The sequence below is a fragment of the Nanorana parkeri genome, unplaced genomic scaffold (assembly GCF_000935625.1).
Source record: "Nanorana parkeri isolate BGI_ZX_2015 unplaced genomic scaffold, ASM93562v1 scaffold368, whole genome shotgun sequence".
Lineage (NCBI taxonomy): Eukaryota > Metazoa > Chordata > Amphibia > Anura > Dicroglossidae > Nanorana > Nanorana parkeri.
Window position 1 is genome coordinate 593927 of NW_017306636.1, and position 26094 is coordinate 620020.

The window sequence follows — 26094 nt, forward strand, 5'->3', positions numbered from 1 at the left end:
AGGCCGGCGAGCGCCTCGTCCGAGCCACCCACACATGCTTCGGCTCGGCTGAGCCGTAGTCACAGCCAAAGTGGGGAGAATGGTCTGCCGAAGCAGACTGTTTTCCCCGCAAATGATAACTGGGCAGAGCCATCCATGATGTCATGGTTGGCTCTGCCCAGTTTGTTGTCATTTAATGACAGCCCTGCATTCTCAGGTTATTTGAGTACACTGAGTTGTCATTTAATGACAACAACTGGGCAGAGCCAGCCGTGACATCACAACCGACTCTGCCCAGTTGTTGTAATTCAGCGACAGCCCAGTGTCTTCAAAGGGACCAGAGGACGCTGGGCTGTCATTGAATGAGAACTGGGTGGAGCCATCCATAACATCATGCTGGCACTGCCCAGTTGTTTGATTTGGCTGAGACCTGCGGGAAGGCTCTGACAGGTGCTGGACAAATGTAAACAGCTGGGCGGAGCTAGCGGTGATGTCACCACTAGTTCCACCCAATTGTCTATATTTTGCCACCATCTGTCAGAATGTAATTTTTCCGGCGGGAGTTCGTGACATGCGGACGGGTAGGTGGGCATCAGGTTTCTTTTTATTACGGTGAGTCGTCGTCGTTGGGTCAATATTTGGGAATTTTTTTAATAAAGAATTGACAAAAAATGTTGTGGTGTTTTTCTTTCAATTAAAGGATTTTTTACAAAAGTCTGGTGTATTTATTTACATTTTTACTTTAACCCTTGTAGGGGGGACACCACTTTTTCCCCTAATTTTTGAGGTTGGGATTCCTCCCAGACCTAAAGAGCCTTGTATGACTTTGAGGGGGAACCCTGCACATTTGTTTTTTAACTTGGGGTCCAAACATTGCTAACAGACCTAAAGGGTCTAGTATGTTCTGGGAGAAGGACCCCATGCTGTTATTATTTTTCATAAACTTTTTTAATTATGCTTTCTACTTCTGAGGTAGCGAGCAGAATAGTCAAGATGAATGCCGCTTGGTGGCATTCAGCTATTCACTTACTGCCGTCCGGCCCCTATGAGAATAGAGCAAACAGCAGCAAGTGAACTGCCAGAGGTTTGGATCAGCTGATCCAGATGATGGATCGGCTGAGTGGAACGGCTCCTTCATTTAGGCTCAGCTGAAGATGCTGAGCATATTCAGCTGACCGAAGGCAGCCAATGTACGGCTGAATTTAGCTGATGTATGGCTGAAATCAGCCGTATAGGGCCGAAGTGAATATTTACTCGTCTGCCTTCAGCAGCTTAGTGACTAACCCCCTTAGTTTCTGAGTGCAGTAAAACACCTATAAAAGAGCAGAAAATATCCTCAAAAACACAAATATACTAAAGAACAATTTGCCTAGTTAAAACCATACCTGTTGTTCCCGCTCCTTGTCTTGCTTTTCCATCTCCATACTTGTAAACTGGGACAACAGTTATATCATAGGTGGTTAAAGGTTGAAGCCTTTTTAGCACTGTTGCAGTGGCAGAACCAGGCAATTTAGCAACAATTTGTCTTCCGCCTGCTTTCGGCCGATAGATGACACGGTAATTCACCACATTTCCTGGAGCCGGCTGCCATGTAACTTTCATTGTATTTTCTGTCTCATCACTAACTTTAAGAGTCTTTGCATTTGGTGACACTGTGGCAAGGAACATAATATATTTTTTTGTAAATCATTTTATTACTTTCCAAACACGTACATGAGACGTTTTCACTGCCAGGTTTACTTTGAACATGTCCATTCAATAGATCTAGATTATATACAAAATATATTGGTGGAGTTTTTGGGCATAGACATTTGAAGACAACCTAGCTAGGCTTTCAGAAGGTGGGTGTGCTATCTTTTCTAAGGGAAATACTGGCATTGCAGCCATAATACACTGCTCTTCCGAAGAAAAATGTAATTTGGAGACACTTAAAAATTATCCCTGACTGATACTAGAAAGTATAATTGTAACCTTTATGGCAATTAGTTTTCCCTTATGAAAGTACAGCACACACAGACTCAAAGATGGTTCAACACTCTTTAAGTCTTTTCCTAGTCTTGAGTATCCAGTCTCTAGTAGAATTACGTGTGCATGCTCCTTCTACTGCCTCTGCAGAATTACCCTCACCTTAGAACAGACCACCTTTTCTCTGATTCGGGCTCAGCACCGTCGAATCAAGGAACAGGACATCCATTACCACAATTTAGTGGGAGAAGCAGGGCCAAACCTTGTAAAGAGCCCTTACATCCTAAATAGTTTTAAATGTTTTAAACGTCTTTTAAGTGTTTAATGTCTTTTAATAACCATGGAAACATGTCACATTTTTATTAGCCAGCTGCAATCCATTATATATTTGTTAAAACATGCAGCCTGGTGCAGGTGTTATTTTAACTGTCCAAGCATTTATTTATCCAGTTCTGAGATTTCTACAGTCCTGACCCACAGCACAACCATGTCTGGTAAGCCAGGAGACTTGATTTTTGACTACTGCAGGTAAGTAATAGTTACAGGTCTTGCCTATCACCCAGTCATTAACTGGAGAGAGAAAAGGAGATGCAACAGACAGATAATCTCATCTCATTTGTCGCACTGCTCTCTCCTTTTATCAGCATGCTCTTTCTTAGGACAAAAGCACTGCAGCAAAACTGACTGGATCTTGTACAGCTTCTGCCTCCCTCTTCATCTCTCTCTCTCATTCTGCCTCTCTTCCTCTTTCAGTCTGAATTCTACAGTTCAGTGGATTCAGGGGGTAATACCAAATTAAAATCAGGTACATCAAAAAAACATAATTTGTTTTATTGTACTAATCATAACCTAGTTGCATTAATTTGAGTTTTCTGTATATGGAACATAAAAAGCCAGAGCAATATACTTTAGAAAATTGGTATAATTACGGGATATCTGATAGAAAAGATAATTATAGCTTATTTAATCATTGTTAATACAGCAAACATAGATCAGAGCCTCATTGTAATGTGCTCATGCTGGGTGAAAAATTAATCACTCAAAATGTCATTCTTTCATTTCCAAAAGATAACACACCTGGCAACTAGACATGTACATTTGGATTCGGATGAACTTGCTGAATCACGAAATTCAGTTGATTCGGCAGTTCGTCCAAATCCAAAATAACGAATTATTATATGCCCGAATATACTAAAAATATATTCATGCATCTATTAATTAGTTGTCTATTGGCACCGCCATCTTGCTGCATCCATACATACATGCGTATGATGTAACCCAACGCTGGTGTCGGGTGATCTCATGCTCTCTGCCTCCAAGATGGGGGCGCACATACAATACACCAGGTAAAAATTATTTCATGAGTCTTTGAGGGCCACATTGAAAATGCCCACAACCTTTAAATAACATGCTTGGAAGTTGCCTTAAATTTGGATTATGTGTTACAATAAGAGTTTCATGGACAGTCCCAGTCGGCAGCGCATATTTTGCCATAGAATTTATTTTTTCTTTTATAATTAGCTTGGGTTATATACAGCACCAGCACCCAAGTCTGATGCATTTCAGTTTGGAAGAAAAGGCTTTGTTTCAGGTAGATTTAGCAATCACACATGTCCACTTTGGCTGGCAGATAGAAATTGGCCAGTAGTTTGCTGTAGCTCTCCTTATTTTTCCTGTCCTGATGCAAATCTGCCCTGCCACTGGCCAATTGCTACCAAGCTTTCATTAAGAATTACGAGACCATGATACAACAATGTTAAATTGGCCAGCAGTAGAAAATTTTTAGTAAGTACCATGTGGTGCACTATAGTTTTAAAAAAATTCCCATGAGAATCCACACAAATTTCACCCAGAGCACAAATCTCGAACCCATGGTAGCCGCGAACCCAAACCTTATGCCTATTGCACACATGCATGTAACCACACTGTTGCACCAGTAAGCAATTAGGGGTCTAATTATAAATTCTTCACAAAAGATTTATAAAACCTTCACAAAAGATTCACATAACTTTCACCCAGGATTTGCAAATTTTTCTGAATCTTGTGTGAATCTTGGCTAAAAGTTTTGTGAATCTTCTTGTAACAGAATGTATAAATAGATGCATATACTGAGCCTTTATTATGCTATGATCACATGCATTTTGCAAGCTAAAGGTAGGATCATAAGCATGCAGAGTACTAAATGTCAAGGCAATTTGTTCCAAAGCATCTCACAAATTTACAGATATCACTGTGTTTGAGTGACAGATGCTCTTGACAGAAAATACATTCATTTAGATACCCACAATTGTATGTCCTGTGCTATACATATTATCAGGTTACTTTTCAGCTTAATTTTTCAGTTTCTGCCCAAGGTTTATATGATAAACAATATTCACATGCTTTGCACATGTTTTCAGATCTGAAAAAATGCCTGGGAAATCTTTCAACAGATGTGTCTTTAGAGAATTTCCTGAAATTCCAGGGATTTTATTTAAAAAAATGCATATCTACATATACTTAAAGTGTAACACAGTCAAGTTTAGGCGTGATGGTTACATGATGCAATTGGAACAGCTGCAGTGATCCTGCCATTAGGCTTGGACCATAAGAAAACTGTTAAACTTTATTTCTCACGGTACTTGCTGAGAAAAGATGATCCTCCACCAAATCTGCTAGTCTCCAGTTACTAAATTTTCCTGTTCATGGTGAAAGGCATTACAAGTAATTCTGAATGTTAATCTTCAAAGTATTGTAACATGCAATACAATGTAATGGAAGTACTGTATAGACTCTCCACATACTGTAGCTATTATATAATCCCTCATATTTTCTAAAGAGTTTTTTAATGTATTATTTTAATTCTCAAGTGCAGTAACCTACAGCAACCAGTCAGTTGGTGAACTATTTGACTTATTCCCATCTAAAGATATTTAAAACTTGAAATCCATTTTTGAGATTTAGCACTTGAGAATAAAGACTTTTTACTAAATAAGGATATATGAGAGATGCTTAATTAATAATAACATGCAAAACTCTATTATGCAATTGTGCTGCTTCTAAGGTATCTCTGAAAAAGGAATACAAAGTTTATTTCACTCCTACATGTTACAGAATTTGGGCAATGTGACCCTTTGTTCCTTTTTAAATTAAAATATCATTAAGCTTATTGCAATATTTTCTGATTGTTCTAGGTTGTTCAGTTTTATTTGTAAGCTTCAATGCTTTTATATATGTATGCTGGGCATTGGGAAATACCTTTATATATCTTAGTTGTTTTTTTTTTCTAAAGGGTTTTTGATCAAAGCAATATACCTGCATTGGAGAATATAACAATTATGTCACGCTGTGTCATTCCTGAGAATTGATTAATTAGTAAAAGATAAGCAGACAGGTTCATACTCAACCAGCTCTACAGAATACAGTGGAATGATATTAATCTCCAATGAGACATTGTCAACATTTGATAAATGTTTATATCTATACTATGTCTTCTGTGTTGGCATGCACATACATGAGTTTCTTTTCCTTTTTTCCCAAAAAGCATTTTGATTATATTGCAGCTCATGATCGTTAAAACTAAAGCTAAGGATAATGATTAATGAGTCTAAAACCTTGTCTCCATGTATCTTACAGTTAGAAGTCCTGCATGACGAAGACAAGAATATGTCCATAGTATCCAACCTTCCATCATATATGGTTAATGCTATGGGTAATGACCAAAAGTGAAAGGTTTAAGAAGTGCTGGCATTTTATGTTCTTCATCTAGCCAGTGCCCTTACTAACTGCGAATGTTTAGGGATTTCAGAGAGCTTTTTGGAACAGACATCCATACTGAGAAGGGCCAGCTAAATGATTTGCCCACAATACAGACTACACTCTCCCAACTGGCCTCAGACTATTTTAGAATCCTCAATGAGGGGTTGATTCTGTAGTCAGGGTGTCTTTGAGCAGGCATGTATAATTTGGTGTTGCTGAGGCTAAATTCAGAGCAGTGTTTACACATTTTAATCAGCAGCATCCCATTCCAAATGAGACACACTGAGATTGCCATTCAACAATGTAATGTGGCTTTGCCACAAACTGTCAATGTAACAGTGTAATGTTAAAAAGTCACTGACCACCAATGCTTTAGGGCGGCCTTTCCACTAACACTAATGTAGTAGGCTCTTCTGAAAGGGGTGAGGTGGGGGAATTATCATTTCATTTTATGGAACCTCATGATTTGTAGTAATGCCCCTGCCTATGTCTTGCCACCATGATCTCAAAATCAAAAAGAAATGTATATTACGGGTGGATTCTTTTTCATTTTTCAGCAAAAAAATATGTTTTACATGAGAATATATTCTATACAGCAATGGTGTATAGTATGGAATGGTGCATCTGGGTGTTCAAACACAAGTTTTTTAAGCATTAAGCAACAACAAAATAAACAGCAAAAGTAAAGATAGTATTGATCAGCAAATGAGAAGACAAACAGCTACTCTACATCAATGTATGTATTACACACAGATCCACAATACTGCTCCAAGGCTCCTGTCACTCTGGCAACAAGTGCCAGGTACCATTGGGCTTTGTCAGTTGCAAGTAAATAAGGGATTTTCCTACAAATGTATTTGTCTCTAAAAGCAAGACGATCATAAATAATATTCATTATTACCTTCTGTAGTAGCTTCTCCTTCAAGAGGGGCTCCTTCGCCACTTTTGTAATCAGCAAAAACTGAGATTTTGTATTTTGTTTCTGGTTTAAGGTACTCCAGGACTGTATTAGTGACATCACTAGGTACAGTCTTCTCTCCAGACTCATCATCAAACAGAGATTTCCATGCAATTCTGTAACCACGGACCATTCCTGGAGCTGCTGTCCATGACGTTCCTATTGTAGTGTCTGTAATATCCCTGGTTATTAAATCACGAGGTGAACCTCTTTCTACAAAATAAAGTGAAAGAGCAACAAATCATTAAAACATTATAGTAAAATGCACCCCATCATTTTAATACCTTGAAAACAACCAACTCATAGCCCTTATAGGTTTAAAACAAAGTGGAGGCAACCCATCTAACATTTTCACTGTTGTAAATAGTCTAATCTGATAAAAGTTTAAAAGAGAACTATTGTTACAGATTACAGATTACTGCATACCACAGCAATTTTTTGTATTATCCTTAATAAGCCACTTACATTTTTGCCATTGTTGACATTTGAAAAATTATTTTTAAAGAACATATATTTATTTTTAAAATATGGGCCAGTGATCTGTGTTATTAATATAACAGAAACAAATTAAAATTACGTAATTTTTTTCCGTATGTTTCGCAATATATTTAAAGCATGTTTTAGTTTGGGATAGAGTAGAGAATAGTTGTTGGTTCTTTTTGCTGCCTGTGTTGTATAGGGGAGATTTCCTTTCACAGACAAAAGAGGAAGTAAGATAAAAAAATCTTTCCAAAATGAGGGAGAATCCCCTCAGACAGTTGTCACTGTAACAAGTGTTTCCATTGGAAGATTTCCTTTTGCTCACATTTCAATGACAAATGAAGCCCAAATTTGAAGCTGAACTCCTTACAATACTTGACCTTTAAATGATCAGTGGGTATGTGAATGATTGCAACAGATAGTGCTGTGCCATAACCATACCATCTTTGGCACCTGTTCAGCTGATAAAGATGTCATCTATGTATCTTGACCAAATTTACACATCAATGAAGTGTGGGGAAGGGAAGATGTACTTTGCCTCTAAATACCCAACAAATAGATTTTAAGGCAAAGTAAAAAATAAAAACTCTTTGCACTTTCTCTTCTTGTTCTTCCTTTTTTTGCATCCCACTCATTTTCCCTCCTTCCCCAGTTTGCATTGGTATGTTCACCACATGATCGCTCGATTTATTGTACTAGCTTGGCAATGCCAGATGCAGTCTAGCATTGCCTGACCATTGGCTGTTGCCCACACATGCCCTGTGTGCTTTACAGGCAGATCATGTGCCAGCTGAGGTCCCTGCCTAGAGGGTGTGGTTGGGACCAGTGTTTGGTATTGCCATTGCCTAGCAATGTAAAAATAAGGACTTTTCACTCTCTAGAATACTTTTCTTCTCACGAGACCCTGTAAGGCCTCAAAAGATAAGTATTTTTTTGATTATGCAATGCTGTGTTCACAATAAATATGTGACATGCATTTATTTTTAGTGCTGTAACTTTATGGGGGTGATTTACTAACCTAAACACACGCACGCACTAGGTGCGTGTGATTTTTACACAGCAAAACGTATTTATCAACCAAAAAGTCTCTAAAAACATATTTCCACTAATGCCATATATGGAAAAATCATGCACATGATGCATATATAATGCTGCTTCACAGTTTAGACAAAAATGGTTAGCTCATGCATTTACATTCCTGCATTCATCAACGCAAGCAACACAACATAGAGCTAATTTACACAACATCACCTTGCAAATTCATGCTTGGCTTTGCACAACACACCTGCTGGGTGTGTACACACTACAAAGGTGTTTAGATTCCACCCACAGATCATGCTGGGAGGGAACACACTACAGAGGTGTATACATGTTCATGGTGTGTTTATAAGGTTAGTAAATCAACCCCTATATCTTCTGATTCAGTGACAAATGTAACATTTTGGATTTCCCATCATATTTGCCCAATTGAAAGGGTTACCAGGACAAATAGTGTGAATTTTCCAAGACATGACACAGACAACTAAAAAATATGAAATAGGTTTAACATTTCTACTTAAAATTAATAAAAAGGTTTTGGTTTTAGATTCACCTTAATATAAAACTGAATCTAGGCAACAAATATATATTAACACATTAATTTATTAATCAGGAAAATTGCTAAATCTTTAAATTTTTGGCAAATTGCAAAATTTTAATTTATCTGAATATTTGCATGAAAATGTTTTTTTATGTATGGAGAATTTAACGATTCATAAGCCAGAATGCAGGAATGTATGAACTGCGTGAGTCTCCACAGATCAGAAAACCTGCCAATGCATTTCCAACATATTGACATGAATCAGACATTTGTGATTTATTGAAAAAGATTTGATTTGTTTAATTCACATTTACTTTATATTTTTTCCAATTATATGAAAATGGTGGCACTAAAACATGGGAACTAAACACGGGGTTTTATAAACTATATCATGTTTACATTTAATATGGAAATTGAAATATCTCTTACATTTTGTTAAACCCTTTATATGGCAAAGAATGAGTTTCTCTTTACGTAAAGTATATTTCAAAGAGAGGGAAGTACTTTCAATAAAATACTTTTACAATGCCAAGTGGCCTGTGAAACACATTCCTACAGACACGGACAGGAAGCAGAATGTATTGCTGAGTGTTTAGAGGATAGATGAAGCAAAACTGTGGTAAAAGGTAAAATAATCTTTATAGTCTTCCTGTTTCCTTATGTACCTGTCTACCATTCTGGCTTTCTTCTTTTATTTCTTTAGTTCAGCTGAATTTGCGAGCATGGTTATTACTTTTAACATTAATTATAATACCCTGTCCAAACATCTGCACTTTGATTCATTTCATATGAGTGATGAATGGTACCCAGCATCATCCAACCCACTTCCAATGAGAGCAGACCATCATGGACTTGCTGTGCGCACATCATCACACCAACCTGGGCTCACAATACTCCGGGCCAGAGCAGTGCTCACACATTATTATATTAATACTGCACTCTCCAGAAGTAAGGATGAGAAGATAAGAAAAGACCTGTGATGGTACTGGACCAGCTAAAAAAAACTGCAGGATTTAAGGCATGTATAATGGGCTTTAAAAATAATCAGTGTATGGAAAGCTTTAGGGGCAAACAATTTGGGGGGAGGGGGACATGATGATGAGCTTTAAATGAAGCCTATTCATGCTTCTGCAGTTATAAGCACATCATTATAAATATGTGTGTATGTATACATCAATATTTTAAAAACGGAATGTCCATATTACTAAGTAAATGTTCAATTTGCTTGATGAATAAGAGGCCCCTGTTGTATATTTTGGAGATTAAGGTGTTCTGTAGTGCAAGGAGCATGCTAATAGAAGGAAAGAGAGTGACAGAGAGAGCCCATCAGTGTGCTGCTTCTACTCTCACTATGCAGTCACAGGACAGGGGGTGACGAAAAGACCTGTGAATGAATGTGAAGCTGCAGCAGAAGAAGGTCGGGTCCCATCCATTGCCAGGCAGGATTGTGCTGTGTGGTAGAATTGTGTAAATATCAGGACTGGATGGACAGTAATATAATTTTTTTCTGCTGCTAAAAAAAATATTATACCTGTGTATTTATCTATTTGGCTGGAGTTTATCTTTACTTTCCCTTGCAAGTGATTGAGTAAATATCCCCCCAAAAATCCCAATTTGTTAGCGTCACAAAGCTTAGTGAACATTCCACTCATTTAGTAAATCAGCTCCAAGGAGCAAAGACTGTTTACTATACTTTGTGAGTGAAAGCAGTTTCAACCATCCAATCATGTGTAAGCTGAAATTGTGGGCTTTTGTATCTTATTTGTGTATCGGCTGGGAGTGACAGGTGCACCATACAGCAGAGTATTGCCAGCCTGTACAGTCAAAGACAGGCGGCCTATGTTTGGGGATATGCCTATGGCCCTGTACGGATGCTTATGGTGTCATTTTCTATATACTTATACAGCCACAGCTTCAGCCTGCCTGTCATTGATATGTACATGCTGGCTATAAGCCACTGTATGGTGCACCTGTCACTCCCAGCCAAAGAAATATGCTGCTATGTGAACTGTACAGCCCTCTTGCGGCCATGTGCATGAGCCCTAATCCACATTTTGCAGAATGCTTATGAAGATATGTCAAATGAAATAGATGGAGCTGTATAGGACAGGAGTATCCTGGGAAATCTAGGCCATATGGTAGTCATTGAGACATAAACTATAAATTAATGCACTTCTTAACTATGCCTGTGTGGTGGAGTTATGAGACTTAACAGAAAGATGTAATTCTATAGTTAAAATGTTTCACTAAGGTGAGATTTGAGCCAAAACAGACATACGGCATTTTACATGTATGTATGTCAGCGAAGCCATTACAATTATTTATTAACATGCAATGCACTGGAAAGAATATTTGGTTTAATTCACCAACACCACAAAAAGTAATATAAATGATAATAATTCTTCGAAGTGATATGGTGGAAGTATAAAAAAAATATGTTTTCCTGACCTCCCAGATTTAGCAATGAGAAAAGATATAAACGTATTCTATTTTCTTTTTATTTTGCTGCTTGATTAAAAATAGTTAAAGTATACAGGTGAAACTCGAATAATTAGAATATCGTGAAAAAGTTCATTTATTTCACTAATGCAACTTAAAAGGTGAAATACAATTTTTGGCTTGGGATTGAGTTAGCATTAAAAACCTGTCAGATTATTATTGTTATTCTTATTCTTCTAATTATTATTTGTTTTTGCTGTCCATGTCCTATTGGGGAGATTAGTCCTCATTTCCTGCCCCAAAAACATGATAGGAAGTTAAAAAAAAAACTCAGAAAGTTTAAGATAGTTGTCCCTGGAAGAAGTGTCTGCATTGGAAGGTTTTCCCTTACCTTTTATTATGGGGATAACTCACTTTACCCTCACTTTTTATCTCAGTGACAATGGTCACCAGTACAAACAGAGGGGTGAGTTTTGCCAATGATGAGACAGACAGCAGTAAAAACCTGACCTTGGAGAGGGTCTACCCTTCACCACTCTAGCCAAAACTAAAAAATTTGTATAGAGATACACTTTGAAGCAGATCTCAGTTTACATAAAACACTTTTCATAGCTTTCCTGAACCACAAATTCAAGAGTAAGCTGTCTGTGCTTGCACTGATTCAACATTAAGAGTCCATGTACACCATGCTGTGACTATACATAGTCCCTCAAACCCCCAAACACAGAAGAATGGCCATACACAAGTACTAAATGTTTTCCACTTGCATGTGTTATTATGAGAGACCCACACACAGCATTTTTTGGAAAAGTTAATTATGTTAAGCAGAAATCTTCTTTAATAAATATTACATAGTAACATACATATTTACATAGTTGTTGAGGTTAAAGAAAGACACAGGTCAATCAGGTTCAACCCATGTGGTTGGTTGTGTGTGTGTGTGTGTGTGTGTGTGTGTGTGTGTGTGTGTGTGTGTTCCTTTGAGTTACTAAAACCTGTACACCTGTATATCTTGCTCTAGAAAAGTATCTAGACAGGTCTTGAATTATTCCATACTCTGTGCTGAAAACACTGCCTATGAAAGGGAGTTCCACAATTTCAAAGATCTCATAATAGAAAATCCCCTTCACAGTTTAAGATTGCATCATGTCAACCTACATTACAGAGTTGATATTCATAACAATCTATCTCTAAGAAGCATGTTTAATAAATGTAATTATTACTATGGTTTTTTTTTTAATTCTTTATTTGTACAAGCATGAGAGCACCTTACAGTACCAACAGAAAGTAAAACAAACAAAAATGGTTAGGCTTTGCGGTCAAGCATGTACAAACATATACATAACCAGTTGGGGACCCCTGCGATCGTTCCCGCAGCTGTGAGAGGATATCTCCCCACTTAGACAATTGTCACAGTAACAAGTATTCCCATTGTAAGATTTCCCTTCTATTCATGTTTTGGTGGCAGCCAGTGGTTCTAATCCTTCCCCACATCTTAAAATAAGTTCTGCCTTTAGTTATACTTTAAGACCCAGTTCACATAACATTTTAGGTACATTGTGTTGGATGTTCTTTGTTTTATGCCTGTTACATTTGCTTTTTTATAAGGTATACAGGCGATGCCCCTAAATTCTATGTAACACGTGTTTTGATGGCAACCACATCAAACATGCAGCAAGCATTACTTTCTAATGCACTGAGCCCGCAATTCACCTAAAATGTGCAGATGTGAACAGAGTCTTACTCCCTACTGCATCATAATGCATTTTTATGTCTTTGGCTCTGGGTTTGAATTGCATCCAGCAGTCATTACCAAATACCCAGAGGAAATCGATTTTAGGCATAACTGAATAAACTATAAGAACCAACTCAATATACAGCTGTAAAACATAAGTATTGGCAATGACTGATGTCGATTCTAATATCCATATTACGTAAAGTTAATCTTTTTAGTTTTTCGAGCACAAAATTTGGAATAGACATTTGTAAATTTACATTACTGTCATATTGTGCTGAAGTATATTGACTAAAGACATTGGACCAGATAAACTAAGACTGCCGGTTGTTGAGTAGTACGAATTGTTGCATGTGACAACTTATTTTGAAGCATCACATGTCAAATAAACTATAATGTTACAGCACATATTTGGTGTATAGTAGAATGCGTAGCCAGTGGGTTATTTGGGGTTTGTACTGCCCTAGGTAAGACTACACTTGGGCACCCCCCCAATCTGAATTTTCCCCACTCCTTTATGTTTAAGACATTTTGCGTAACCTGTCAGTCGCTGGATACAGGCCACATTTCACTCAGCCCCAGCCTAGCCTCCGGTCCCGCCTCGGCCCCTCCTCTGCCCCACCTCTGGTCCTGTTTAATCCACCTGGAAGCTTTTTCAGGTAAATTAGGTGGCTGTGAGACCCAATGAGCGGTGGCCTAATTTGCCTGATTAGGCAGTCGAGGCTGACTGACTTTGTGTGGCCTGGGGTCATTTTGCTGCCCCCCTGGAAAGTGCCACCCAAATCAAATGCCTTGTTTTCCTTGTGATGGATACGTCCCTGTGTGTAGCTGCCTTGCACCATCATCCTCTTAGTGCACTACTGCGCACATCATTGCACCAGATATTGACAAATTCCGTTTCTGAACCATTTTCTATTTGGCACATATTTGGAGATTTTTTGTGCACAAAGCTGTACTTGAGATTTTTTTTACAATTGGTACACTAATCGCATCTTTCCTTTCAAACCTTTCAAATTGGACTACTTTTTGAGGTATTCAAAATAGCAGGTTTCCATGTGCCAAATATGTGGTGCTCCAACAATGTTTTATCTGGCCCCTTGTCCAAGTTTAGTTATAATTTTATTTTTTTGTCAGCGTAATTGAAAATGTATGTTGTCCAGTTCTAAGGACTGTAGTTAATGAGTCTATTGTCTTTAGTCAGTAAAACATATGTCTTTTTTCTCACACGATCATTTTACTAGAAAACAATCCAGATGCTGGGCAATACTAGAATCAGAGTAACAGGTCATAAAAATGACAAACCGTCCAACAATCATGTATTGTCATTGGAATACAGATGTATATTCCTGACCCTAATCCTTCAAGCAATCTGTACACTAGTAGCAGCACAAAAACAAACTACAGTACAAATATGGTTTGCACGCTGACATGATTTTCAGCCTTCATTTGGGAGGCCACACACATCCACTGCCAACAAGAACCAAACCTCTTCTTTAAAACTGCAATGTCCCAAAAACATTGTAGTGGTTAATATTACTTCACAAGATGAATTATAACTATAAACTGAATCTGAGCCTTCAGCATTGCACAAAAAAAGAATTTGAGTGATCACTTGCCTACAGTCACAACTGGACAATGTAGACTAGAGGTAGTCAAACTTCAGCCTCTAGCTGTGGTGAGACTACAAATCCCATGACACATTGCAAGACCCTGACAGCCAAAGGCAGAGACATGATAGGATTTGTAGTTTCACCACAGCTGGAGGGCTGAAGTGTGACTACCACGGATGTAGACCATGATTGGTAAATCTAGTAGAAATTGTATTTATGAACTCCCTTTAACTGACCATTTATTTCTTAGTGAAAAAATTAGTAAACTAAACATGAGATTGTAATTCATCGTAGGAGTGAGCTTGGAGTGGTGGCTACTGTGGCTACTTTACAACACACACAGGGATCGTGGGGAACAAAAGTTGCCACCCTCCAGCAGAAGGAAGGACAGTATCAGCATGAATTCAGAGATGATTTGAGGATCTACAGCTGAGTGATACACAAATAAGCTACACTTTTTTAATAGTTACGGTACTTGACAGCAGTTTTAAGATTTAGTGTCACTTTAAGCAACATAGTTTGGTCACCGCTCCACTCCCATCTGGTAACTGGACAGTTAGGGAGCAGTATTAGACTTATGGGCTGATCCGTCTGCTTATGCCTCCCAGCATATTTATTGTCAGCACATGCCCTGACAGCAGAATCTGCATGGTCCCTAGTGCTCCCCCTTCCATTTTTATAGCTACTGTATAGGGGATTCCAAGAGGCAAATTTCAAGTCAAATTTTCAGTGCTTTTAGTAGTTGCATTTAAATATATAGTGAAAAGCAGAAATCACCAGCACTCAATAAATATCGTTGATGTCCATTTATTCGGACCAGTCGTCACAGACAAAACCAACGTTTCAGGGCTGCACAGGGTCCCTTCATCATGACTGATGTGACTGATGAAGGGACCCTGTGTGGCCCCGAAACGTTGGTTTTGTCTGTGACGACTGGTCCGATTAAATGTACATCAATTATATTTATTGAGTGCTGATGATTTCTGCTTTTCACTGTTGATTTGCACGGCGCCATCCGTGATTGTCACTGCGAGCACCACTATCACTGCTTGGGCCGGGAACGCTGTGAGGAGTGCAGAGGGACTCACCATCTCCTACGCATTTAAATATATGTTTCATAACCTTTTTTTAAATAATTCATAACTACGTTAACTGGTGCTTTTTTTATATCTGCCTCAAGTGCAGCTTTATTGTTTTTAAAAATGACCTTTCTACTTTAATTTGCAGCTCTCTCCCTCTCTGTGATTGTAGTACCACCAATCAAATTCAACCAATAAACCACTGAGTTAAAACTGAACTTTAAACCTTAAGGCTTTCTGTTTGTGAGAAACAGCAACAAACCTGCAGTTGGCTTGCTTGGGAATGTTGCTCCTACACTGCAAACAAGAGAGCAAAATCATTCTCAGATTACCAAATTACTGACATAAGAGAGCGGGGTGGACTGGAACAGTGGTACAATGTTTGGATGCAAAAGAGAAGCATTAAGTAGGTAGGCTGTGTTCCCTGTATGTATCTCAAATCTTAGACCATTGTATCCTCTAAAACTGCCCAAGCAATGCACCCTACTTACCTTCAAATTTGGGGTGTTGTAGTAGTGAGAAGAGCCCCTCCTTACCACCTTGTTGATGAAAAGTTATGATGGGCATTCTTTCTAGCCAACAGTAGTGCAGGACAAGGCAAGCTACACAACACTTATGAGAGATCTGGTCAACGTTCCCTAATACAGCACCCTAGATTTAAGCTTTGCTGAAAGAATAAAGCTACGCATAAGGACCGACTTTAATATGCCAACAGTTGCCTGTGGCTGGAGGAAGCTTGTGCTTAAAGTGTATTTCCACTTAAAGAACATTTATTGTCTTACTGATAAGTAATTTAGTTCAACCAATTCAGCAGGAATGAGCAGAAATTCAAGCCATGTATGGCCAGCTTTAGAATATAGTTTGAAACTTAAAATCTACTAAATATATTAGGTGTGGACTTTGCTACTATGTGCAGGAAACAAGCCCCACTATGCTTTATTTTTAGCTAATAAATGTGTTTATTGTAACCCAAACAAATTTGAATAAATACTTAGTAAATGTGAAGTCCCTTCAAATGTCAAGAACACAGACGTTGGCTACATATTTTGAAAAGAGTATGACTCAGCACTAAATATCCAACATACACAAAGAAAGTCTTGTAGTAATCTTTTTAGAGAAAGTGAAAGGCTCAGTAAACATGACATATACTTCCTCTGAGATGCTAAGGGCTTCAGTGTGCAGAAATGTCAAATCAGTCTAATTCTCTCTGTAGGAGGAAACTGATCCTAAAACATTTCAGCATTTCCAAAGAAACGGCATAAATACTGCAGCGTACAAGGAATAAGTTACTTCCTCCATATGGCTACAACTAGCGCAAAAACGATGTAGTTTCATAAATACATGTTTAGGTCATCTAATTATTCAATCTATGTCTTCTGACATGAGATGATTGGTTTTATTAAATAATATAGACCATGCCAATTATGAATTTCTGGTGTATGTATGGACTCATGGACCATTACAGATAATATTTCTGATGCTGTCTAACATTAATAATTTCCTTACTGTGGTTAAATCTCTAAATATTTTTCATTTCCATCCTCCACTATTTAGAATTCCCCTCACTTGGGTGGTCAGTGGGACAGGAAGTGAGAATAAGCTCTCCACAAGGGATGTTATTTTTTAGTAGAGTAGGAAACAGAAGAACCTCTCTCAGATTTTATTGCTGTTTCAGGCTTGATGAGATTCTCCACACTTTCTGTGAGGAGAAATATCCCAGTGAAGACACAGACTGCAATAGAATCTGACTAAGGTACTTATTCTTTCCCATGCTATTCAATAAAAAAGGTTTAAGCTGTGGTTGAGCAATAAAGCAAAATGCTAAGAATATTCTATGCAAACCATAAACACATATACGGGCTAAAAACTGACAATACATGAAATATCTGTGTGTGCAAATCAATGTGTTCAGAACATAAACTGTAAACCTGACTCTTTTACATTAATTAATAGAACTAATTATGGATTTTATATTTTTGGCCCTGTGCAGGTACAGGACCAAGACCAATAAGAGAAGAGCAATAACTACTTTTACAGGGAAGCTCATTCTAGACTATAAGCTTTTGAGGTATGTAGAATGAATGTAGAATGAATTCGCCATGATACTTAAATTTGAATTCCAGCCTTGTCTTTTTTCCTACACTTGTAGCAAGTCCTCTCCTGTGCTGAAACATATTAATCTTAATTCCTTGCAAGCTTGCATCTCCACAATATAACTCTTTAAAGCTGCAGCAGCTATCTTCAGCCCACCTTAATTTTTTGTCTGAATGACCTCCATCATTCATCAATTTCTCCCCCTGATCTGTACTTTTGTTGGCCCCCTTCTCACAGATATTAGCTTTCTTTGCCATCAATCATTTTTTTCCCAAGCTTAATGTGTAAGAACACATCCCCAGCATCCCATTAGACGTGTCTGGAATCAATCAAGGGATCATCAGAGTGCACTACAGCTCTAGTCTACAATGCCTATTGTTCAGGAGGGAGAAGCAGACACATCTAAAGGGATCCTGGAGATGTGTTCTTTTCATATAATTCTTTTGTAAATGATCAACTGCGGAATGTAGTGAAATGTAAGGAAACCAGCCGGCCCACCAAATGGCAGCAGACAAACCCAAGAATAGGGTAATATGCTGTGAAATCCTTTGTTTCTAGTGTATTAGAACCAATACTACAACCTGAATTATTTTTATTACTGGTATTTATATAGTGACACATCGCTTTACATTGCATATTCACATCAGACCCTGCCCTCAAGAAGCTTACAATCTAAGGTCTCTATCTCACATGCATACATACAGAGCCAGTTAACCTTCCAGCATGTCTTTGGGGCATGGGAGGAAACCAGTGTACCCAGTGGAAACGCACACAAGCACAGGAAGAAAATGCAAACTCCTTGCAGATAGTATCTTGGTTAGGATTTGAACTGGGGACCCTCAGTGCTGCAAGGCAGAAGTGGTAACCACTAAGACACTGTGCTGCCCATTACCAAAGTGTAGGTAAATGTGATTCAATTTAACTGGAGAAGATACGAACAAAAGTGAAATTGTTGCCCATAGCAACCAATTCAAATGGTTGTTTTGTTTCTGCATAGAATAAACGGCTATGGCTCTCCCCATTCATGATCATTTTCTTCTCTGTAGATTTAATAGATCACCCCTATTGCCAGGCCCGGTTTCCCCACAAGGCCACCGAGGCCCGGCCTCGGGGCGGCAGAGCGCCTCGGGGCGGCAGCGGTGACCTAGTAAATTGCATCACTAAGCATTTTCAATTCTATTCTTTTTACTTAAAACTGACTGTTTCAAGATGTGATAGTGATCACTGGGATGGTGGCCCAGTAAGGAAAAGAGCATCTGTTCAATTATTTAACAATGTCAATGAGGTGCCAAAATACAGCTATAGTGACATGAGTGTACACAATGCAAACAACTGTGTGCTCTAACGTGTTTTATTGGAATATAACGAGAAATGGGAAATTTAAATATTGCTGATTTATGACATGAATATTTGTGGGATATGAACTATTACGAGGTCTGTCTGAAAAAGAAATGTGGTTGCAACTCTAGCCATTCACATAATTTTGGACAGGACCCCGGTGGCTTATCCCAAAAGCCTAAGTCTAACTACTTTGTACTGACCACTGAATCAATCATGATATTTTCCCTGTGTCTAGCCATACCACAACATAACACAAGTGAAACCACAGGCTCATCTCCAAAACAGAATGCAAATGACTTAGCTGTTCATGTCTGCAAATTAAATCATTACATAGAATACACTTGTATCAAATAACTGAGTCTATTAGTATCTTTAGTTACAACAAACACAGTTTTTGGTTTTGTTTGACTATATGCTAATGCTGCCTGTCAGATCTGCTTTTAAATCGTTAAAAAAAACATATTACCAAAATACTTTTTTTCTCATTAAGTTGCTCAGGAGTCGATCAATTACTAGTTGTTTTTTTTTTTTAAACATAAAACTATAATAAATTGCACTCCCCCCACCTAAATACTTGTATCCACTTCTCCATTTCCTCTCAATAAAAACAAAATCTGTACAAAATGTTGTCTTGTAACAAATTGGAGTGCTGTAGAGTGACTGATAGGGTGGCCGTACACTAGCCAGTCTTCTTGAGAGATGCACCAATTAACGTACTGTAAGAAACAATTAGGCATGGATTGTTCAACTTCCCTAGAGTGAAATAACAGGAGCTCCTGACAGATGGAAGTGCTTTTTACCTTGCACAGTGACTTTCTAGCGTTCTCTTTTTAGTGGAGAAAAAACTATATTAGAATATATTATACTGTAAATATTGTACTGTATATGTGCCACATTCACCCATATATGGAGAAGATAGTCACAGGTTTTAGTGGTGTGGGTATGAGTCCAAAGACAGCAGATGTCTCATCACCCATTGTTGTGGGCAAGAGATCAGACCATTTATAGTTAGCATAAGTAGCTGTTATCTTAATAAATTATCACTTTCCTGGGACAGGAAAGCAGAAGTCACAGAAATAACAATGTTGTGTGTTAAAACTGACATTAAAACAAAGTTCTAGCACAGACCTTGTTAATAGTGAATAGTGGGTAAGGGTTACTGCTGTATGAGTCTTCTTGACCAAAGCTCCAGCCCTTCTGCATTCAAAACATAAAACTAACTATTGAAGTATGGCAACTAGGGTTAGAAATGCCAAAAAGGGGGCTTTTGGTTAAGCCAACCCTGTCACTATAAAAGGAGGAGGGCACAGAGCAGCCATATTGTCAGTGAATTAGAAGCTGTTGTGGGGAAAGCATAGGGAAAGCAGACCAATTATAACGGAAGAGATTAGGGTCAGTTAGGAAACAGTAATTTAATTTTGATTGTTAGATATTTAGGCAATTAACCCCTTTGTGGAATTTGTTTTGTTCTTATTACTGGGGGCACTATTCTTTTAAGCATGTATTTCTTTATTAAGCAAATTTTCGAATATAACAATAAGATGCTAATATTCAAAGCAGAGCAAGATAAAAAATATCTTTGTGGAAGGGTAAACAATAGAGAATGAATCAATAGAAACTAAGCAATTAAACTATTACAATAAATGACATATCAAGTCATAGAGGCAAAACATTCTATCATGTATCAGGTATAAATCTAGGCTGCAATAGAAATAAGAAAAACCTAAAGGTAGAGTACGTGAGAGTAGTATAATCATGTGAAATGAGATACATAGATTACAGTACCGTCATTTAGTAAAACAGAATGCATATAAAGACAGGGAAAAGGGTTATTGTGTTATCTGCTCTCCGGCCAGTCCATATAAAAGAGGAAAGAGAAAGAGAAATGCAGGTCAACGTAAGAGTTGAAGGCATTCTGCAGTAAGAGGAAGAGTGGAAAGGGACACACCAGAGAGAGGGACATAGACTGTGTGAGTTAGTGAGAATGTGGGGTAAATGAAAGGTCTTATCTTGGAGAATATAGTGTTATGCAAACTTGGGAGCGCTTTTGCCATTCATTTTATTTTGTGGTTGGTTTGAACACACTGGTCACTATTAGCTGCTGCCCCATCCACAGCAAACTTTTTTTCTGCAAGACTTCATTAAAAATACAGACTTTTGTTTCAGGGGTGGCATTTTAGGGGTTTAATTTATTTTGAGATATACTGGTTTTAATTTTACAATTTAATTTTAGGTTTAACTGTGTTTAGGGCAAGCTCTGTTTTTTCCATTTCTTTTGTGGTTCTTTTTTGCTATGTTGATAAGGCCTTTTTTTAAAGTTTGGGGTACTCACTTGTTACTGACCATCTGTTCTTGGAGCTGCCTTTTGTTTGCAGCACGCCCATGCCTCACATTATATAAGTTACATTCACCATACACCCTTCCCTATCCCCACAGATAAAATAAAAGCTACACCAGTTATACATATTGCCCATGATTGCTGCTGACCATTTGTACACTGCTTTATTTTACTGCAGTATCTTCATTTTTGTTAAAAAGCCCCACCCTGTGCTCTTTGTCTCTAGTAAATATGGGCCTAGTATTGCACAAAAAAAATGTTCTCCTGCTGCCCAACTTTACACTACTGTATAATCTGCAGTCTCATAGATCTTGTAGTAAATAGTAGTAGTGCTAAATAGTAGTACTAAAATACTAGCATGTTTTGGACTATTATCCTTGATTAAAACTGCCCTTGCTGGACATTTTACACTGCTGTATCCTTTACGGTATCTTAATTCTTGTAGTAAAGCCCCAGCCTCCACTCTTTGTCTGATAAATTCAGACCTATTCATGGCATTTAAAATTGTCCTGCTGCTGGCCAATTTTACAGTGCTGTATCATCTGTTGTCTCCTAATTCTTGGAGTAAATTACCTGCCTGTGCTTTTTTTCTCTACTGCGATTTAGCCAATTCTCCCTTATTGAAAGTTTCCTACTGCTGGCCAATTTTACATTACTGTATCATCTGCCATCTCTTAATTCTTAATGAAAGCTTGATAGAAAATAGCAAGCAGCAGGGCAGTTTCTCATTGTGAGATCAACAAGGAGAGTCACAAAAAGCCTTTTGTTTAACCTGAAATTAATCATATTGGCATGCTGCTGAATGTAAGCCAAGCTAACTGCAAAAGAAAAACACAAAATTCCACACCCAAATATTGGCTGCAGTGTACACAGCTGTTTTGACTGTCTGTGAAAATTGTACTGTTCTGTTACATAACATACAGTTTAAGGCATCTCCCATACATGCTATTTAGAAAGATTTGTGCATTTTCAGTGTTGCTCTGGAAGTTGTATGAAAAGACCTTTCAGCATTTAAGAAATATTTTTTAATACATTTTGGTTTATGTCCCCTCATGGCAGTGCCCAACTTGTCATGCCTTTATACAGAATTTTGGTAAGTAAAATGTTTTGGTGTGGAATGCATTAAAGGTGAAAATACAAAATATCCATGGATCATCATTATTTACAATTGAGATTTAGAACATGCACACAGGCCTATAGAGGCTTGTAAGTGGACCCTTTTAAGTCAACCTTAATCAGGATGCCTCCATTGCCTAATCACAAACCTTCAAGTATGCTAAAATAGACAAAACTGATATAAATAATTTGCATGATGTTCTTTGTTCTCTTTGTACTATTAGTTATAACGCTACCCTATAATCATCCTCTTACTGCAAACAAAAAATAATATTCTTATTTTGTTCAACATCTAGTTCCAAGTAATATATAACCGTGGTTAATTTAGGTGGTTTGTTACTGTTGTAGGGTTTTGCTGTCAGCTACAACACTGTAATTTAAAAAAAAGTAATTCATATTTGTGTAATAATCAGATGGCACAATGCACATTTTTTAAACTCCATGGGATGGTCTAGATTTTGACTACAGCAATGGAAAAAGGAAAAGTATTTTACCATTCATTTCATCCCAGCAATCAACATCAAGACTGACTTAATATATTAACAACTAAAGTGTACTCTGTGTTTGCTTTTCAAATTTGTGCCCCGAGGTAGTAAAAAAAGGAATGTGTGCCTAGATTTTTCTAACCACCTCCTCACTCTTGGGAAAGTAGATTACTTAAACAGTAGCTTTGAAAAGCAGTCACGGATTATTGTATTCCCTGTGCTTTGCCTATCTGCATTTTCCATTACGTTTCCTTTTTAAGCAATGACACGGTTTAGCAAATACTTGCACAGTGTCATGTAGAACCATTAAATATCGGGACAAACGGAAAGTAAAAGAAGATTGCAGTCCTCATTAGAATTCCACATTTAAAGGTATGTCAACCATCATTAAAATCTAAAGTTTTCTGTCTTAGAGATTAAAGAAGAAGGATTTCAGTTTAAGAAAGCGATTGTCCACATCCAACATATTAAGTTTCTCCTTTTATTTCATGGAGCATGAAAAAGCTTTGTCAGCTAAATATCCTCTGCTAAAAACATCACAGACACTGATCCATTAAATGTTCCACTATGGTAGTTTTTCTATTCATTTCCGCCATTATATTCTTACACAGACCAAATAGCTTTCCTGACTATTTACTAGGAATTTCTGCCAAAGTTATATGAGCTGGTGTTATTTAACGCAAGTGGACATTTTCTGCATGATTCAAAGGGAAGATGTGAAGCAGCACTTATAAATGGACAAAGAAGACAGCTCATAAACATATGTCAGCATTGTCATCTCACACACAGCTCAGTTATAGATGTCACTGTCTTTGGTCAGGTTCAACTATTACTTCATGCTGTCACTGTATCACAACTGGCCAGGAGGAGAACAAGCCTAAATCTCATTAAACAATTTGACAGATCAAACTTTATTCTGCAATTTATTATGGCTTTCAAAATGTAGCCCTCGTCTTCGCTTCTAGAAGGCTTTATCTTATCATTTTTACATTACAGCATACATATAATTCATGACTCCTATCCTTTTCCTGCCAGAATGATGCACAGAGAGCTTTTGAAATGTTGAACTTAAAGAAACTCTGGGGTTGCGTTACTAAAGGCAAATAGGCTGTTCACTTTGCATGGTAACTTGCACTTCACAAGGGTTTTTCCTTTAGTTTAGTGAATGTGGTGAAATTTCCCTTTGAAAAGAATATCCAATCATGAGCAAGGAAGTTACAAAAACACAATACTTTTGCTCGCACATGATTGGATGATAGAAGTCAGAAGAGCTTTACCTTATTCACGAAGCTAAAGTGTAAATTCCCTTAGAAAGTGTAAATTCCCATGCAAAGTGAGCAGCCTATCTGCCTTTAGTAAGTCAACCCCTATGTCACTTTGCCCATTCAGGGCAGAATGACAAGTTCTCTTGTAAAAAGAACCTCCCATTCACTCATAATAGCCTTCCCCCGCACATCTGAACCCTTTCTGTTGCTCTGTAGGAGAGATGAGCCAAGCCCTGTGTAAACTCCATACCAGGCTAACTTGTTACACCTCCTAATCACAGGACAGTATTGGGTCTGGCGATTGTATGCTGAGGCCAGAACACTTCATCCTGTGAGGAAGTTATATGCTCATCTATACTTGGGAAGACTAGGCATTTACCAAGGGCTCTGATGGAAGAAGGGATCAGGAGGGGATAGCGGTGAGTATCAATGGGTGGGGTGTTCTTCTTAAAATACAGCCTGTCACTTTTCCCTGAAATGGAAGAGTGACAAAATCTCTTGAAAGTGAATTTTACACGCAGTTTAAATTTTGATTAGTCACAAGATCGCTCCACTAACCTCTATTAACCAGAAAAGTCTCCTCTGTGGCCTTATCTGATTTTGTTTAAGATTGGCTTGCTTGGCTTCTTGACTTTCCTTGACCTGGATTTCCTCATTCAATGACATTGCGCTTACACTCAATGTTCTGGCCACTTTGGTAGTCTCAATACATAGTGAAATGGCATTTGCCAGGGTATACCAAAAGCAAGCAAGTCAGGCACCAGTAGCAAGTGAAATTAAATCAGAGGGGGACCACAGAAGAGGCTCAACTGACTGCTAAAGGTAATAGCAGGCATCTTCTAGTGTCTGCCTAGAATCAAACACCACGTGGTGAGATTAGGTACAAGTTTAATATGAAAAATATTTTTAACATTTATAATCTTCTTTCAAGCAAAGACTGGCAATCTTGCAACTGTAGCATTGACTAGAAAGGCTGTTGTGAGTATTTGCGAGAACACATGAGATTCTGAAGACTTGCATTCGAACAGTAATATCCTTAAAAATATCCATTGTAGCCATGATACCATTATGGACTTTACATTTTAGAACTGTAACTGGGCTTTAAAAGAACACATAGAGAAATGCAGACTAAGGTGCATTACATGTCGGAGTTGTTTCTGTAGCCTCAAGCCAGATCTATCTTTCTTTATTAGTTTTTACATGCTTCTGAAAAATCGATAGTATGTAACAGGAAATGTTAAGAGCTTCTGTCTTTCCATAAAAAGTTAGACACAGCTCTCTTCAATTATCTGCAGGTGGAATTTCGGATAGCCATGGTGTTCATAAAGTGACAATAGGCAAGTTAACATTTTCTTTTGGATGCAATGGATACTTCAAGAGCTTGTACATGCTACATGAAACAAAGTAAGTGATGGATACGATTTTATAACAATATTATATATGTGTGCCAAAGTTCATTGCTTTCTCCCCAGCCAATCAGACACTGGCATATCTGGTCTTTGTCTATTCTTCATGCCTCATTAATTTACACTAATGTTATTTGGTCAATCAATCAATCAATCAAGACTCAACCCAGCGCAGGAGTTGTCAAAAAGTAAGATTTATATAATATACATTTAGGTAAATACATGTCTGAACCACTACTCTTGCTTAAATACATGGCTCTGTGCCCAACACTACACCCATTCAAAACATTACCTAAGTCTATCCCTGAATAAACACTCCTTGAAGATTAGACTGCATTCATGGGTCTTGTTAAAAGACAGTTTACTTTTACAGGTCAAAGCATTTCAATCATCCTGAGAAAGTGCAAACAGATGACCGGGAGACATTCACAATAAAGTATTTTTTGCTGGGAGACACACAAAGTGCTTGGTCTTGCCCAAGAGCTTT

At 37.9% G+C, this 26094-nt stretch overlaps 1 protein-coding gene across 1 annotated transcript in view; it reads right to left on the reverse strand.

The window, feature by feature from the left end:
* The window catches only part of COL12A1 (collagen type XII alpha 1 chain), a 171265-nt gene that overhangs the window by 102456 nt on the left and 42715 nt on the right, over positions 1-26094 (reverse strand). Inside the window, exons 18-19 of the mRNA XM_018558906.1 lie at positions 6584-6853; positions 1365-1631 (exon numbers count right to left, since the gene is read on the reverse strand). Of these exons, the coding sequence (XP_018414408.1) occupies positions 1365-1631; positions 6584-6853 (537 nt within the window). The remainder of the gene's footprint in view (positions 1-1364; positions 1632-6583; positions 6854-26094) is intronic.